Source organism: Callithrix jacchus, chromosome 3 (assembly GCF_049354715.1).
Source record: "Callithrix jacchus isolate 240 chromosome 3, calJac240_pri, whole genome shotgun sequence".
Taxonomy (NCBI): Eukaryota; Metazoa; Chordata; class Mammalia; order Primates; family Cebidae; genus Callithrix; species Callithrix jacchus.
In genome coordinates this window covers 37,702,274-37,721,340 of record NC_133504.1, presented here as the reverse complement: position 1 = coordinate 37,721,340, position 19,067 = coordinate 37,702,274, and the positions used below count along the sequence as shown (strand labels likewise).

General features: G+C 37.3%; 1 protein-coding gene across 1 annotated transcript in view; it reads left to right on the top strand.

Moving 5' to 3' along the window:
- Positions 1-19,067, top strand: part of RXFP1 (relaxin family peptide receptor 1) — a 149,465-nt gene that overhangs the window by 111,467 nt on the left and 18,931 nt on the right. Inside the window, exons 9-12 of the mRNA XM_002806637.6 lie at positions 267-341; positions 11,163-11,234; positions 13,156-13,227; positions 18,601-18,672. Of these exons, the coding sequence (XP_002806683.3) occupies positions 267-341; positions 11,163-11,234; positions 13,156-13,227; positions 18,601-18,672 (291 nt within the window). The remainder of the gene's footprint in view (positions 1-266; positions 342-11,162; positions 11,235-13,155; positions 13,228-18,600; positions 18,673-19,067) is intronic.

Below are 19,067 nucleotides of genomic sequence, written 5' to 3'. Positions count from 1 at the left end.
TGTAATCCCAGCTACTTGGGAGGCTGAGGCAGAAGAATCACTTGAAATTGGAAGGCAGAGGTTACAGTGAGCCAAGATTGTGCCACTGCACTCCAGCCTGAGCGACAGAGTGAGACTTCGTCTCAAAGAAAAACAATTAGAGAGGAAAGACAACTAATTTAGTGGATTTTTGTGGTTTCATCATCATCATCATCATAACACCATGTTTGAACCAAGATGAAAAGAGAACCAGAAAAATGTTACTTGTTTGTCTTTTCCTTTTTCAGAGTCCTGATGAATAATGTCCTCACCCATTTACCTGACAAGCCTCTCTGTCAACACATGCCAAGACTACACTGGCTGTAAGCAATTGTATCTTTATTTTTAAAGAACTCAACTAAATTTTCTGTTTTTAACTAATTCGTTTCAGGTATAAGATTGTTTTAGGGTATTTTTTTTCAATGATAAGGTTTTTAGTATCATATCACTTTTCCTCAAACTGCTTTAATATGATTTTTCTGTTAAACATCTACATTATCTAAACTAACTTCTCTAAACTCTCAACAACAGAAAACATCTCAAAAAAAAAACAAAAAAGCAAAATGTGTATATATATGTGCTGGAGCCAGGAAGAAGAAAGACAGAGGGAATGTCACAGCATCTATATAACATCTCCCCCTTTCCCGCTGATATACTCACCTACTAATTTCGCACAGAAAGACTAAGTCGTTTTAATTTCACTCTTAAATTCTGAATAATAAGAACATGATATTTAGCATTTATTTTTAAAAAACTAATCATGATAAAATATGTTCCATGGAATATTTTACACGGTAGCTTTTCTCATAGTAATAAATATCACTCTACCATTCAGAACTCAACCATCCAGGAAATTTGTCTATTTAGAATACAGGTAAAAAGTAAAAGGAAGAAACAACTAAAATTACTATTAACAAGTTCAATCAACAAACTGCATATGCAGTATCATGCGAAAACTCCCTCTGTCTCTTGTAGTATAGGAAATCTCACAAATTGGTTGTTTTATTTCTAAGCTCATGGCAAACTAGAAATGTCAAAGTAACAGGAAGAGGAAAAGTTAGAGTCAGAAGCATTGATTGTAGTCAGAAGTAACAACTGTCAACTTGATAAAAAAGCATAAGTGAGAAATGCTTTAAAAAGCAAAGACAGTAATTCAAACTGTACTAATTTGCAACCTCTTAGGAAAAAAGCAAACATTCTGAAGAGTTACTAAGTCCAGTAGGCATTTTGATATGACAATACAATACTGTATTTTACATTGAAAAAAACAAGCTAAAGCCATAAAGTAAAGGGCAAATTAAGTTCAATATCCTCGGTTAAAATTGAATTTTGGTTCAAATGAAGATATTAGCACCTATTACAGGCTTAGAAATCCCAACTTTGTAATGAAGCACAATTGAACAAGGCTTACATAATTAGCAATTTAAAATGTGTGCATGGCTGGGCACAGTGGCTCATGCCTGTAATCCTAGCACTTTAGGAGGCTGATGTGGGCAGATCACAAAGGTCAGGAGTTCGAAACTAGCCTGGCCAATATGGTGAAACCACGGCTCTACTAAAAATTCAAAAATTAGCTGAGCGTGGTGGCAGGCACCTGTAGTCCCAGCTGCTCCAGAGGCTGAGACAGGAGAATCATTTGAACCTGGGAGGCAGTGGTTGCAGTAAGCCGAGACCCCACCACTGCACTCCAGCCTGGGTGACAGAGCGAGACTCCATCTCAAAAAAAAAAAAAAAAAAGTGTGCATTTAGACCAGATGCAACTGTCAGCAGTATTATTACAGGCAATAGTAAACCTTGCCTTTGTTTTTCAAAAGGCAGGAAAATATACAATATACTTCAGATAAAAATCAAAATGATTGACTTATTACTAAAAAAACAGATTTTTGAAATTTTGTTACTAAAGTTTTCATATTCTAGCTATCCAGAACAACTTATTTCATATGAATTCCTGATCATGAAAATTAGCCTGATTTTAATGCTAGTAATAATAATGCTTTGCTTTATAATTATTCACCTTTTAAAAAACGAATCATACTATCTTTACCTTGCATGAACTTTCATTTAGCATAGTATGAACTAGAAAATCTGACAAATTTGTTGGCCAAACATCATTCTAATGCTATTTAGGGGAAAAATACATACAAAATAAAGAGTCAGATTGCAACCCAGGAAATTATGCTGTAAATGCCACAATAAAAGTTATAAAATTCAAAAAGAAAGAAATATAAATAATAAGTAAGCATGGGGACAGATATGGCAATAGACAAAGGTGAACTAAAACTCAAGAAATAAATTGTTCTTTTGAGATTAAATTAAGCGAGTTTATTTATTAGCCAAAAGAGCCAAAATGAAAAGCATGAAAACATAGAAGACAATGGGTATGCATAATAGTGCAAAATTCTAAAAGACATGGAAAAGAATAAAAAATAAAAAGTGATCTCTCTCTCTCTCTCACACACACACACACACACACACACACACAGAGCAGTGAAAATGAACAAACTACCGGTACTTCAATCAACATGACTCAATTTCAAGAACATATGAATTACTCAAGAAAAAGTCACAGAAGACTACATATGTTACAATTCCATTCCTAGAATATTGTGATTAGGATATAGAAAGCCACAAGACAACAGTACTTCCTCTCTACCAATAAGAAAGAGCTTTCTTTACAATCCACAACGTCATAATTTTCTGGAGCCCATCAGTAGGCTACAGTGATAAGGGAGCCAAATAAAAGGAATTCCAAGAGGCAACAAGATGTGGGACATACATACTATTTCACCTTTTGCAGAGCACAGGATGAAGAGTTGGCTAGCATGAAAGCAGGTACAAAGAAAACTGCTGAAACTTTAATAAACTTGTAAGGTTAAGTGTGGGCTAGTATAGCACTTGAGAAGAACTAGTAACCCTATATGTAGGAGAAGTTACCTATCTTTAACAGGCTCTTTTTCACTGGTCTCCACCAACTAACGGGAAAAGCTAGGAGTAGTTAAAGAAACCAGACAGAGCCCTCATTGGTAGCACACAGAGACAAAACTCCACCTTCTTCTCTAACCTCATCCTTCTCAGGGAACAAAAAGCATTAAGCCTTTGGGAGTGGGACAGAAAACCTTCCTGCACCCAGGGACCAAGCAAAGATCCGTTGCTTTCCACAGGAGGAATAGAAACTAGAGCATTCTGCCCCAGGGTACCGGCAAAAATAACCTCTCCAGCCCAGGTTCTTGCACTGATCAAAGCAGTGGGTAGTGCCCACTTAGATCATGTCAGGAAATGCTGGTATGAGAGTTTGACTTCTGGGAAAGGGGGAACAGCAAGGCCGAGACAGTCCCATCCCCAAAACGGTAAGGAAAGATAAGTTCATTGTCAAATTATAAAGCAATCAATAGAACCAGAACCAGCAATAACTCAAATTTTACAACTTCCAAACAGAGACATTAAAATACTTAAGATTAATAAGTTAAATAATATAGTGGAAAGATCAATAATATGCATGAACATAAGGGAAATATTAGCAAAAAGATGAAGACTACAAAAGAGAAACAGAAAAACATTTCAACAACCTTAGCAGCAGCCTGAACAGAGCTAAAGAAAGAGTCAGTGACCTTGAATATAGGTGATAGAAAGCTTTCAAATTGAAACAAAAAGATAAAAGAGACAAAAATAAAGGCAAAACAGAAAATTCAAAAGCTTCAGGATAATATAATTGTCTAACAAATGTGTAAATGGAGTCACAGAAAAAGAATAAAGGAAGAACAAGACAGAAAACATAGCTGGAGAAATAAAACCAAGAATTTTCTTAAGTTAACATAATACAACAAACCAGAAATCTAAGAACCTCAGAAAAATCCATGCAGAATTCAAGAAAAACTAGATAAATTATAGTCAAACTGCTGAAAATCAAAGATAAATAAAAGTATCTTAAGGCAATCAGAGAAAATAGAAACATTATACACTGTAAAACAAAGACAACAAACAACACTAACTTTTTTTAAAAAGCCAGAAGGACTATGGTAATATTGGGGAAAAAGACTTCAAACAAGGACTATGACCAGGGATAAAGAGGGATATCATATAATAATAAAAAGATCAATTAAGCAAAAAGATACAATAATCCTAAATAAGTAAATAGTTCCAAAATACATAAAGTGAAAACAATAGAACTGTAAAGGGAAATAGCTAAAAGTCAAAGGATATCATTTAAAGCTGACAAATCTTTGGCCAAGCATAGTGGCTCACGCCTAGAATCCCAACATTTTGGGAGGCAGAGGCAGGAGGATCCTTTGAACTCAGGAGTTTGAGACCAGCCTGGGCAACATAGTGAGACCCTCTCTATGTTAAAACACATTTCAAAAAATTAACTGAGCATGGTAGTGTCTACCTGTAGACAGTCCCAGCTATTCGGGAGGCTGAAGTGGGAGGATAGGGTGAGCCTGAGAGATCAAGGCCGGAATGAGCTGATTGTGCCACTGCACTCCAGCCTGGGCAACAGAAGGAGGCCTGTCTCTGGAAAAACAACAACAACTGACAAATCCATAGATCAGGCAGACAGTGGTATTCCCAAGGTGAACACGAATAAAAAGCATGTAATGAACCAATATTATATGGTCAAAGAGAGGCAGAGGAGCAGAGAGGAAGACAATGTACACTCATTTTATCATTTCTTACTATTGTCAAAAGAAAGAAGGTATATTTCATTGAGTAAAGTTATAAAGATTACCAATAGAATAGACAAACTTTTCCAAATATCATAAGAAATACATTTTTTAAAACACCATCAAGGAAAGATAAATATTTCACAAAAAATCATGAGGTGAAATTTTTTTAAACCTATGTAATCGTATATTTTTAAATAACAGAATAAGGCCAACTACATTAGTCATATCAATAAATGTAAATAGGCTAAACTCACCTATCAAAAGAAAAAAGACTGAGAAAGAAGTCCTGAAAAGACATTTCTCAAAAAATACTTATGCGTGGCCAACAGGCATATGCAAAAATGTTCAGCATTACTAATCATCAAAAAAATGCAAATCAAAACCACAATGAGATATTGCTTCACACCTGTGAGAATGCCTATTATCAAAAAGACGAGATAGCAAGTGTTTAGAGGATGTGGCAAGAAAGGAATTGTTGCACACTGTGGATGAGAATGTAAATTAGTATAGCTGTTATGGAAAACATATGGATCTTCCCCTAAAAATTAAAAATAGGGCCGGGTGCAGTGGCTCATACCTGTAATCCCAGCACTTCAGGAGGCCAAAGCAGGTGGATCACTTGAAGTCAGGAAATCAAGACCAGCCTGATCAACATGGTGGAACCCTGTCTTTACTAAAAATACAATTATTAACTGGACGTGGTGGTGGGTGCCTGTAATCCCAGCTATACAAGAGGCTAGACAGTAGAATCACTTGAACCCAGGAGGCAGGGGCTGCAGGGAGCCAAGATCATGCCACTGCACTCCAGCCTGGGCGACAGAGTGAGACTGCTTCTCAAAAAAAGATAAAACAAAAATAGAACTGCCATTTGATCCAGCAGTCCCACTTCTGGATATATATCCAAAGGAAAGTCCATTAGTATGTCACAGAGATATCTGCACTTACATGTTCATTGCAGCATTAGTCACGATAGCCAAGATATGAATCAACCTTTGTGTCCATCAACAGATTAATGGATAAAGAAAATGTGGTAGATATATACAATGGAATAGTAGTCGGTCTTAAAAAAGGAGAGCCTATCATTTTTGATAACATGTATGAACTTAGAGGACATTATGCTGAGTGGAATAAGCCAGAGACAGAAAGAAAAATACTGCATCATCTCATTTATATGTGAAATTTCTTTTTTAAGTTGAACACACAGAAACAGAAAGTAGAATCATGGCTATAGGGCAGGCAGGGGAAATAAGGAGATGTAGGTTCAAGGGTACAAAATTACAGTTATGAGATGAATAAGTGTACAGATCTAATGAATGCCATAAGGACTGTATTAATAATACTGTATTGTATAGTGGAAATTTGCTAAGAGGATAGAGTTTAGGCACTCTTACCATAAAAAAAAATTATGTAAGGTGATGGGTATGTTAATTTTATTGATTGTAGTAATCATTTTACTATGTACTGTAAATCAAAACAGGCTATACATCTTAAAAATATATAATTTTTTTAAGTATGTCATGTAATTGCAAACAAAAGAAAGCAGGCACCATATATTTGATCTAAGCAGGTGGAATTCTGATGTGCATTAAACATCACAATGACATTTTAATGCTATAACTGCAATTTCCAGTAAAAGATATTACATTATGAGTGTATACACACCAAAGAAACTAATATAGCAACCAAAATGAAAGAAATGTAGACATACGGGCCTGGCGCGGTGGGTCAGGCCTGTAATCCCAGCACTTTGGGAGGCCGAGGCGGGTGGATCGCGAGGTCAAGAGATCGAGACCATCCTGGTCAACACGGTGAAACCCCACCTCTACTAAAAATACAAAAAATTAACTGGGCATGGTGGCGCGTGCCTGTAATCCCAGCTACTCAGGAGGCTGAGGCAGGAGAATTGCCTGAACCCAGGAGGCGGAGGTTGCGGTGAGCCGAGATCGAGCCATTACACGCCAGCCTGGGTAACAAGAGCGAAACTCCATCTCAAAAAAAAAAAAAAAGAAAGAAAGAAAAAGAAATGTAGACATACGTAAGCAGTAAGAGATAATCCACCACTTCTCAGACCATAAAAGATCAAGTAGAACCATAATAAATAACATAACTTAATAAGTTAATTCTAATCAGTGGGTATCAAATTGCAATGCCCCTTCTCAGGCTTTCTTTGGGACAGCAATGTAACCAGCTAAAATATTACATTCCGAGACTTCCCTGGATCCACATATAGCGTGTGTCTAAGTTCTGGCTAGGGAGGTAGAAATATTATCGTTCAGAACTGCAGGAAAATCTCTTTAAGGAGAAAGATGCAGGTCCTTTCTTTTCCTTCTTTATCCAGAAAAAAAAAAAAAAAAAAAAAAGGCCGGGTGCGGTGGCTCACACCTGTAGTCCCAGCACTTTGGGAGGCCGAGGTGGGTGGATCATGAGGTCAAGAGATCGAGACCATCCTGGTCAACACGGTGAAACCCCGTCTCTACTAAAAATAAAAAAAATTAGCTGGGCATGGTGGCGCATGCCTGTAATCCCAGCTACTCAGGAGGCTGAGGCAGGAGAATTGCCTGAACCCAGGAGGCGGAGGTTGCGGTGAGCCGAGATCCCGCCATTGCACTCCAGCCTGGGTAACAAGAGCGAAACTCTGTCTCAAAAAAAAAAAAAAAAAAAACGAATATGATGGCTTGAGCTTTAGCAACATCTCGTGGCATGAAGACAAGGGCATGTGATCAGTGAATGTGAAAGATTCTGGGTTTCCATCATTCTCAGCAAACTAACCCAAGAACAGAAAACCAAATACCGCATGTTCTCACTCATAGGTAGGAGCTGAACAGTGAGAACAGATGGACACAGGGAGAGGAATGTCACACACCGGGGCCTGTCGAGGGCAGGCAGGCAGGGGGAGGCATAGCATTAGATGAAATACCTAATGTAGATGGCGGGTTGAAGGGTGCAGCAAACCACCATGGCACATGTATGCCTATGTAACAAACCTGCACGTTCTGCACATGGACCCCAGAACTTAAAGTATAATTTAAAAAAAAGAAAGAAAGTTCCTGGGTTTCTAACAACTTTGTAAAACAACCATATCAGCCCTGAACTGCCCAACTCTATATTTTTTTTTTCTTGGGGGAAAAAACACCAACATCTCTGTGTATTTATGCTATTATAGATGGGTCTCTGTCATATGTACCTGCACCTAATCCTATTAGATATAAACTTGAAAGCAAAGAATGCCCAAAGAACATTCACCAAAATTGACCATATATTTTAGGACATACACATACACAAACCAAACTCAAGAAAACAGATGGAGGGATTAGCCTAAAACAGGAGAAGGGTCATCTCTTCCTCTGAGAAGGAGACCAGGTGCATTTACAGGTAAGTTTATAGATGCTGGGCAGCAAGTCAAGGGCTTTTCCCTTCTTCATCATCTCAATTTTCTCTGTTAAATAGGAGCCAGAAATTTTTCTGTGTTTTTGTTGTTGTTGTTTTGTTTTGTTTTGTTTTTTGAGGCGGAGTTTCGCTCTTGTTACCCAGGCTGAAGTGCAATGGCGCAATCTCGGCTCACCGCAACCTCCGCCTCCTAGGTTCAGGCAATCCTCCTGCCTCAGCCCCCTGAGTAGCTGGGATTACAGGCACGCGCCACTATGCCCAGTTAATTTTTTGTATTTTCATTAGAGACAGGGTTTCACCATGTTGACCAGGATGGTCTCGATCTCTTGACCTCATGATCCACCCACCTCGGCCTCCCAAAGTGCTGGGATTACAGGCGTGAGCCACCGCGCCCAGCCAAGAGCCAGAAATGTTTAAAAGGTAGAGCAGGAAGTAGATAGAGGGTAAAATCTGCATGTTTTGAATGCCACTAAGGGACAAGTTGAGGGAGAATAGACAAGATTATAAGTTTTGTCTTTTTTTATTGTTGTTATTCAGATTGAAGAACTATCAAAGTTTTCACTTTTGTCCAATTCTATCAGGTATAAAGGGAAAAATAAAATGGTTAGGTCAGAAGCTCATTAGATAGCAAGAGTGGTAGTTTAAACACAGGAAAAAAAACCCCACCCCTTTGTTAACTCCATTAAAGCTTGGAGCTAGGGAGCAGGAAACATTTTTTGCTGTTACTTTGATTTTATTGTTGTTGTTTTTCCTTTAGCTAAGATGTATGTCACAAACCAGATTCCTATTTATCAAGGACTAAAACCCCTAACTAGAAAGAGAATATACATATTCATTCATATGCATGCTCATATACATGCCCATAGAAACACATTATACAAATGTGACTCCAAATGTTTTTAGTATTAACTCAGGAGGGAAAAAACAGTCAATATATAATTCAAGGTTAAAATAAACTCAAAATTAAACTACCAATATAATCAAATGTCCTCAATTTGTGCCCCAATATGTGCCTCTTTTTGATTTTCACAAATTAGTAAATTAGTACTAACAAATATTTTTGCCGGCTTAATAGAAAGCAGTTACATAAGTACGAACATCAACTCACCTCAAGAGCATTTTGTGAGACCTAAGAGAGCATCACCACCTGGTGGTGGATTCGTGGTAATGATTAGAAATCAAATAGAAGGAAATGGCCAGTCCCTGTCATGGACAACATTCATTAGGAGAGGCCAAAAGCCTTAGCCAAACCTAAGACCAAAAAATGGAGCAATATAAGTGCTTAGCTACCAACTTAATAGACTAACAGAAATTTCTCTTTGGAAGGGTGATCTAGAATCCACATTTAAGATTCTAATATAATATCCCATGTAGTACAAAAATCCTGTCTACAAAACTATAGAGATATGATACGCTGTGTTAAATACCTGTAGTAAAAAGAAACTTCTTCTCTGGATATCATAGATTGCCAGAGAGGTTTAAATTGGCTTTAAATTTGAAACGTTTTATGTCCCTCAATTAGTAAATCTAATTTTGCAATCCAATGCAACATAGAAAACCCCCGATATATTCTGTAGCCTGACTTCAACTATCTCTCTCTTATCTTGTTTGTGTTATAAATACACCCTGTATTCTTCAATTGCCTTGATCTCTAGATACCATACATCCTGGTCTTCCAGATTTTCCGGATATATTTGATTTGTCAGCATCCATTTTTAATGTGGCACCTAAATAAAACTGACTCACATGTCGTCCGTCGAGTATAGGCATTTCTATTAACGCTTTCCATATTTTCTTTCAGATTTTAATAGCTGTATCACACTTCTGCTCACATGTTTTAGTCACAATTATTCCCGACTAGCCTTATGTTACATGGCGACCAGTAAACTGAGTGTTAGAAGAGACTGAATAGATTTGAGGGCCACATTTACTTTTAAAAGCCTATTTCTAAACCTCAGCTCTCTTCCTCTGCTCTATAAACTTCCACCATACATTCACTTATAAAAGAAAAGGTACAATAAAAGAGTAACTTCAGGATAACCATGAAGAGACAGTAAACCATAAAATTTTTGATAAATTTTGATGCTTAGACCATAAGGAGTTTATGGTGACATAGGCATCATACAGCAAGGGAACCCCAGGAGGAATATATATATATATACATATAAAGACAGCTCTCTGAATTGGCAACGCGGAACCTAAGGCAGTCTGCTGTTTGCTCTCCATTTGCACTGGCCTTTGTGACAATATAAAAAAGCAAATAAGGGTATTCCTAATCCTCTATAAAGATTATAGAGGATTTTTTTCTGCGGAGTGATTAGGCTGGAAAGGTAGGAGCTAAATATTGTTTTGGCAGTAGCAGCTTTTGCAACAACAATAGAATCTTATGCAGATGGTAGCAAAATAAAATTGCACCACTCAGGGACATGCCGTTGGTAACTTTGGACAAATGTTTAATATGGTTCATTATAAACTATCTGTTATAAATTTGGTATTTACCATAACAAATGTTTTCGATTTGACTTCTTGTTCTTTCAGTTTCTCAGAATATACATGCCCAGGCCAGGCACGGTGGCTCACGCCTGTAATCCCAGCACTTTGGGAGGCCCAGGCAGGTGGATCACCTGAGGTCAGGAGTTGGAGACCAGCCTGACCAACGTGGTGAAACCCCGTCTCTACTAAAAATACAAAAATTAACCAGGCATGATGGCAGGCACCTGTAATCCCAGCTACTCGAGAAGCTGAGGGAGGAGACTCGCTTGAACCCTGGAGGAGGAGGTTGCAGTGACCCGAGAATGCGCCATTGCACTCCAGCCCAGGTGACAGAGCGAGACTCCGTTTCAACATGCCCATATGAACTCATGACACAGATGAGAAGAAAAACATTTTTACTATTAACATCGAAAAAAGGGTATAATATAGATATTATATATATATATGATTTCAGCTGTTATCAAAGTGGCTACAAGTGATAGTCTATATGAAATTAACAGTATGTAACAAAATGTATTTTACTAGAAGGCAAATAATTTTAACCATATTATTTGTCTCCATGATTAACATTTAGCTGTATCATATTTTATTTTTATGTTCCAGGGACTTTGAAGGCAACCATATCCATAATTTAAGAAATTTGACTTTTATTTCCTGCAGTAATTTAACTGTTTTGTAAGTAATATGCTATTCTTTTGAAGTAATATTATATCTTCTTACAGTTCTTACAAATAAAATGAGTCATTTATGTGGGCAGACGCTAGCATAAACATGCATAGTAATTAGTAATTATGGCAAATGTTCACTCTCAACTTGAAGTTTGTTGAAACCAAAATATATGAAGTTCCAACCAAGGGTAACCCCAGATTTAAACACACACAAATCATCAAAATGGTACGATATTATCTGAGATGTGTTTTTTCTCAAACTTAAGTAACATGTACACTCATTTTATGGAAAAAAAAAATCCCAGAGAACAGCAAGAGACTGTCATTGGATCTCGTTTGAGAAGCACTAAATTGAAGTCTTAGTCTATACAAATGTTTATCCTTTGCAAATTGTTACTGCATAAATTAAATTTTTCTTTATAATTGTGAAAAAAGTTATAATCAAAATGAAAAACAAAATACTGCTGAATGCTCACAGCCCTGAGGATGTAATTACAGACATCAAGGTAAACCTTTAAGTGTTATTGAGTGTAATTCCTTCTTATGCATCTCTGGCCTATTTTAAATTCATATGGCATTTTCTGTGGAAAGTAAAGGATGTTAGGTCTTCCTTCAATAAAAAAAATATCCAACTCTTCCATTCACAGCTTATTTTTCCAGAATCTTTTTCAAACTATGGGATTGCAACTAATAAGTAGGTGATGAAAGCAATATATAGCACAATTCAGTACACCCTTGTCAGCATTTTTAAATGAAACAATTTAATCGAATAAATTATATCGGACATTAATGCAGATAATAAATGGTTTCATGTGTCTTAGGGGTGTGTGTGTGTGTGTGTGTGTGTTTTATGATCCAATAGAAAATACACTTTTTACTACTTGTTATGGCAGGAAATATTTGAAAACTACACAGGATCCATGTGTATAGGCAACACAGTAGCTCCCACTGATATTACCGTACGTTTTCTCCAATTATATCCCCATTCCAATGGGTTCTGTTGAGTTCCAGTTTGAACGCTTCTCCAGAGTTCAGCAATCCTCAGGTGCAGGGACTTGATATAAAGTCTATAAAGTCATGCAAAATAGTTTATAGTAATTGCCCAAAGGAAACCAAATCGCACCTGAAGGACATGGAACAAATAGATATCTGAAAAACTTAGAATTTCTTTTCTATTGTACTTATATTTATTTTTGAAGGAACCCTCCATATTAAGAGATAGGATTTCCTCTTAAGGTGTTGTGTTTTTAAGGTCCAAGAATATTGAGAAATGGTGGTGACGGTTTGGAGTGCAGGGAGGAAATACTTAAAGATGGGAAAGGCCAATTCAAAGACATGTCATATAATGTTTAAAAAATTAAAAGCCTTATAAAACTTAGTTCTGAGTTTGTCCTCTAGACTAGTTGATAACAGATGAGATTAGTGCAGAAATGTCAAGAGTTAAACAGTCTGATTCAGAATCCAAATTAGAGATTCTTCTGAAGGGGTTCAGCTAAGAGTTGACTTCCTTCAGCACCTCCACTCTAAATCACATCAACTAACAAATGAGTAGGAGTACTGTAGTGTGTGGGCTATTTTGTTAGACAGATATGCTCTGCAGACTGGAGACAAGTCCAAAGCGACTCCTCATGCTCTTGGTTGCAAGATACGCAGTCTGTACTCTCAAAAGTTGGAGTTATCACCATTTCTCTTGCAAAGCTCTTCCCTCCCCATTTCACTTAAAATTTTGAATTTCTATTATTATTATTATTAAAACATTTGAGAAATTTAAGATTAAAATTAAATTGGATAATTTATACTACTTCAAAATATCTTTATGTGAGAAATGTACTGTGTATTCATTATCTTTGTTTCTGCAGACTGTTCCTCTCTTTAGTAATTCTTGTCACTTACCTAAAAATGTTACAATGTTTTTTTTTTACTTTCAGAGTGATGAGGAAAAACAAAATTAATCACTTAAATGAAAATACTTTTGCGCCTCTCCAGAAACTGGATGAATTGTAAGTATGACCGAACATACACTGTTAAGAATTTTCTTTCTGATGTATTATTTTTCACACTTGTACTTATCCATGTTTATATATTTTAAAAATATTACTTATCTCCTCTTTCTAAACATTATGTATATATAGACACCTCAAGCCACAAAGGAATTCAGATAGCTTACCAAAATATATGTAAATTTAAAATATAAAATAAATATTTGAGGAAAGTGGGGTAAAGGAAACATAGCTGTAAAGACATAATAAAGCCAGTATAAAGTTAATAAATATATTCTACACCACTTTGTTCCACTCCTAAGGAAGGACACTAAATTTGTGGGGTTTTTAAAATTTTGTTTTGTTTTATGTTTTGTTTCATTTTGAGACAGGGTCTCACTCTGTCGCCCAGGCTGGAGTGTAGTCATGTGATCTTGGCTCACTGCAGCCTCCGCCTCCTGGGTTCAAGCGATAATCCTGCCTCAGCCTCCTGAGTAGCTGAGATTATAGGCACATGCCACGACACCCAACTAATTTCTGTATTTGTAGTAGAGACGGGGGTTTCACCATGCTGGCCAGGCTAGTAAATTTGTTATTATGTTTCCCGAAGGATTAGGATTCAGGGACCATACCACTTTGCTGATATGAAACTACAGGATAATCTTGGATCCATAAGGAAATTAGACACTACTGTGGATAATATCCCTACCTATAATAATGGAAGAGAGAGAGAAGTTATTTTTATAATGCCCCTTTTTAATGCCAATGACATAATTCCAAAGGCCAATATAACAATTCTATGATGAACCAAAGCCGTGGTTTAAGCACATTGTAGTTGATTTTCACAATAAAATAAGATGTGGAACAATGGTGAAGTGCTTATCCTTCAGACCATTCTTTTATACTTTAGTGTTAATTTTTTTCTTTTCATTTTTGTTTGTTTCTAGTGCCAGGGTGTCACTCTGTTGCCCAACCTGAAGTGCAGTGGTACAATGATAGCTCACTGTAACCTCGAATTCCTTGGGCTCAAGTGATCCTCTTACCTCAGCCTTCTGAGTAGCTACACATCACATGCCCAGCCAACTTTTTTTTTTTTTTTTTTTTGTAGAGACAGAGTCTGTCCGTGTCACTCAGGCTGGCCTGGAACTCCTGGACTTAAGCAATCCTCCTGCCTCAACTTCCCATAGTATTGGTATTACAGACATGAGCCACTGTGCCCACGTAGTATCTGTTTTCTGGAAAGAATCTGAATGTGGCCAGAGCTACATGTTTTGACAATTAGCTACACAGAATATTGATTGATTTATTAAAACTTTTCCCTAAAAATTAAAGAATACAGTTAGAATGTTATAAAAATAACAACCAGGGCAACTTACCTGAGCATTCAAGAAGTTACAATGTGTTTTTCCTGTTATAAGTAAAATTTTAATGCTGCAAAAGAAATAGCACTCAAAGATAAGTCCTCTCAGCAAGGCAATTTAATTCTATAGAAGGGTGTGGTTCACCCTTCTATAGATGGAGCAATGGTGGCTGCACACTTGGACAAGAGGGGAAGGGGTACTTATGCCTGACAGGGGTCATCCCTACTGCTGTGTCATTCCCCTGTTGGTTAGCGTTAGACCGCACAAGCTAGACTAATCCTGATTGGCTATTTTAAAGAGAGCAGGGGTCTGAGCTAGAGTGGTAGGGTGGGTGTTTTGGTGGGAAGGACAATTACGGGTGGGTCAGAGCAGGTAGCCAGAGGTGACCTAGGTCAAAGAAGGTGACTGGAGCAGGTGACCAGGATGAGTCAGGATGGAGCCAGGGGCTAGGGAAACAGATGTGAATTACTGATTAGAACTGGTGGAGAAAGTTGTTTACTGGAATTACAAGGAAGTTAAACTTTAAAATATCGAATTAAAGAATAAGGAAGCTGAACATACTAACATACTGATTCTTTGAAGAGAAACTTGGGGTTCACTCTAACATTCCTTATGCTAGGTAGAGGGAATACAAATGCCAAGAGCAGGAACATTTCTCAGGTAAAAATCCTGCATTCTGCCCCAAAACATCAGGGAAAAAGCCATCGAAAACCCAACATTTTATCTGTACCTGAAACATTTTTGGTGGTCAGCATCAATCATTCACAAAATGCGCAGGAGAATCTCAATAAACACATAGAACCAAGCAATGTTGTAGCAACTCCTGGTACATGGCAATTGAACTGTATTATCAGCACATAGGAAAGTAGTCTCAGTAGTAGGGGGAGATGCATCTGGGTGATCCAGAGGTATTATCTAAACAGTAGAATTCAAGTTATTGAAGGGATACTAACTACATACTTTTTCTTGTTTCATCCACTTGAAATCATCATTTGAATATCAAAGGACAGTTCCTCCCAATCCTAGCCTTCATGGTGGTAGTCAGGTGCAGATTTTATATATCAACAGCCAGCAGTGAACATGAACTCAACGAGCTTAGTCCATAATCAGTGCTAATCCAGGTTCAGAGGTAAAGGAAAGAACAACAAAAGCTGCAGGGGGTAACCAAGGCCAATAATTTGTCTTGCTAATTATTAAGTAGATATTAACACACCTAATCCCATATTAAACACTTGCCTGAAAAATCAGATTTACCAGGACAAAAATGGCATGTTTTCTAAGAGTTGATGGCTTTCATTGGATGAGTCTATACTTTAAATTGTCCTTTTGAGAGAGAGTTGACCTATGCTCCGTGCCCCTCCAGGCTCACTCACACCTACAGAGTTAATGAAGACAATCAGGATTCCTTTGTCACAGAGGACTTTAAGTAGGTCTAGTGACAAAAAATCTTTGCCACATGGGTGACATAATTTGAGCTTTTAAAGTCAACTACTCTAGTTAACAAGGTGTTTCCTGAATTCATTTAGAAATGTACCTTGACTCCAATTAAGTTTAGCCTAACTTTCCTAAACTTAAGCTGAGAAAATGGCCCTTTCAAATGTCGCATGGGATCTGGGCCAACACTATCCCATTACATGATTCATGCTGTCGGAACTATATGCCAGAATTTGCTCTGATAACCAAAACCCATACTCCCACCAGTAATTGTTGAACATGACATTTGGAATTTTAATATTCCAGTACACTATTTTAAATCTGTTTTACACATTGCTTTTCTAATACAATCAACATTTTACTTGGCTTCCTATACAAGGAACTGAAATTGTGCCCCGCTTTATCTAAAGATGAAGCTGATAGACTCAGTTTATTCATAGTCTTCTAACTGGGGTTGGAGTGAATAGCTAGTCCAAAACTGATCTAGGCACTGGGTAGCTCAGATGAATAGATATCGTTCTTGTACTCAAATATCTCAGCTGTTTCGGAAAGAAAGCACATATGTACAGAAACAGTTGTAACATGATGTTATGTGTGTTATATGTGCTGTAATAACAGTGTGCAAGAGGAGTGTATAGGAGAACAAAGGACAAAACACTTAACCTCCCCGGGCTCAGTGGTTAAACAAAGGAATGACCTTTGAATGAGTCTAGAAGTATGAATGTGTGATCACAAGGAGGGAAAGAAGGAAAGGTCATTACAGGCAGAAGGAAGCATCTGTGCAAAAGCATGGGGATTAAAATACTGAAGTATATTCGGGCCATGGTGAAAGTTACTTTGAGTAGAAAGTGATAGGCAAGGAAACTGGAAAAATAGTCAATGGCAAAACATTTGAATATATAAAGGCTTTTTATGGCCTGATGCAGTGGCTTATACCTGTAATCCCAGAACTTTGGGAGACTGAGGCAACAATCGCTGGAGCCCAGGAATTCAAGATCAGCCTGGGCAACATGGAGAAACCTACCCTCTATCAAAAATATGAAGATTAACTGGGCATGGTGGCATATGGCTGTAGTCCCAGCTACTCAGGAGGCTGAGGCTGCAGCATGGCTTGAGCCCAGGAGGTGGATGTTGCAGTGAGTCATTTGCGCCACTGCACTCCAGTCTGGGTGACAGAAGCAGACCCTGTCTCAAATTAATTAATTAATTAATTAAAGGCTGTTTATGTCATTCAGTGTGGTTTTGATTTCATCTTCAAAGATACAGTAAGCTGTTGAAGGAGATTCCATCTATTTATGAAAGAAATGGAATTTTAGAATAATTTCTTCAGTTGTTTGATTAGAACAATCTACCTTTGTGGACAATTCACCAGTAAATATGTAAATAACAAAAATAGTCTCCAGGTTCAGTTTATAGCAAAGACATTTATAATATTTATCACATTATATTAGCCACTTGTTTTTAGTTTTAAAAACTCAATCTAAAATTATCCTGCCCTTTAAAGTCAAAAATCTAACCTTTGCCTTATAAGCAAACTACATATATAACAAATACATCTATCGATTCTCCTACCTATCCCAGTGGCAACAAATACAATTTGGAGATGAACAGAAGAAAAGGTCAAACTTTCCCTTAGTATCTCGTGATCACCTTACAGAACTCAAGTCTATTGAAACTTTATCTTGTATGAAAGAATCTGAGGCCTTTCACATGAGAGCTGCCACTGTCAAAGCTACCGCAAAAGCTATCAAACACCTTTTTAGGACTAAGGTACAAAGTCATACCATGTTAAGCAGACCCTCTATACATACATAAGATGACATGCAAAGTATCCTACCCCATGATAATATGGGATCCTGTGTATATCAGCTGTGAAAGAAACTCAAACGTGAAATAATACACTTCTGTAATAATCATAATAATCCTAAGCAAAAGAAAACAATTAAGACTGCAAACCGTATATCTATTCTAAAAAAAAAAAAGAACAAAGGTAGAAAAAGTAAGAAGGGGCACAACACAAAGATAAATAGAATTAGAAAATAGGATTGATTAAAACCAGATCAGGCCAAACGCTATGGCTCATGCCTATAATCCCAGCACTTTGGGAGGCCAAGGTGGGCAGAGCACAAGGTCAGGAGTTCAAGACCAGCCTGACCAACATAGTGAAACCTTGTCTCTACTAAAAATACAAAAATTAGTGAGGCATGGTGGCACACACCTGTAGTCCTGTAGTCCCAGCTACTCAGGAGGCTGAGGTAGGAGAATTGTTTGAACCCAGGAGGCAGAGGTTTTGGTGAGTTGAGATCGCACCACTACACTCCAACCTGGACAACAAAGCAAGACTCCAATTCAAAAAAATAAAAAAGAAAAACAGATCAAATACCATCATGTATTTGTCTCCCAGGGGATGATGCAATGGGATAAAATACTTTTATGTTTTCCTACTTTGCTTCTTTTTTTAATTTTTAAACTTCTGGTAATTAATATAACTCAACCAATGTCACTGTTGAAAAGTTGTATAGTGGTTTCCTAATGAATTTCAGAACAGTGAATAAAGTCTAAAAAAAATAACATGACATATTTGCAATTATTTTTCCAGGGATTTAGGAAGTAATAAGATTGAAAATCTTCCACCACATGTATTTAAGGACCTGAAGGAGCTGTCACAATTGTAAGACTGATGTTAATTTTGCCACCTCATTTCTTTATTATTTTTTAAATTTTGGTAAAATACGCATAACATAAAATTAGCCATTTTTAAGTGTGTAGGTGAATGGCATTAGCTACATCTATATTGCTGCGCAACCATTACCGCCATCTACCCCCAGAATGTTTTCGTGTTGCAAAGCTGAAACTCTAGCCACGAAACACTAACTTCCCATTCACCTTCCCCCTATCCCTGGCTACCACCATTCTACTTTCTGTCAGTGTGAATTTAACTGCACTAGATACTCAGAGAAGTGAAATCATGGAATATTTATCTTTTTGTGACAGGGTTATTTTGCTTAGCATACTGTCTTCAAGTTTCATTTTTGTTGTAGCAGAAATGAATTTCCTTCCTTTTCA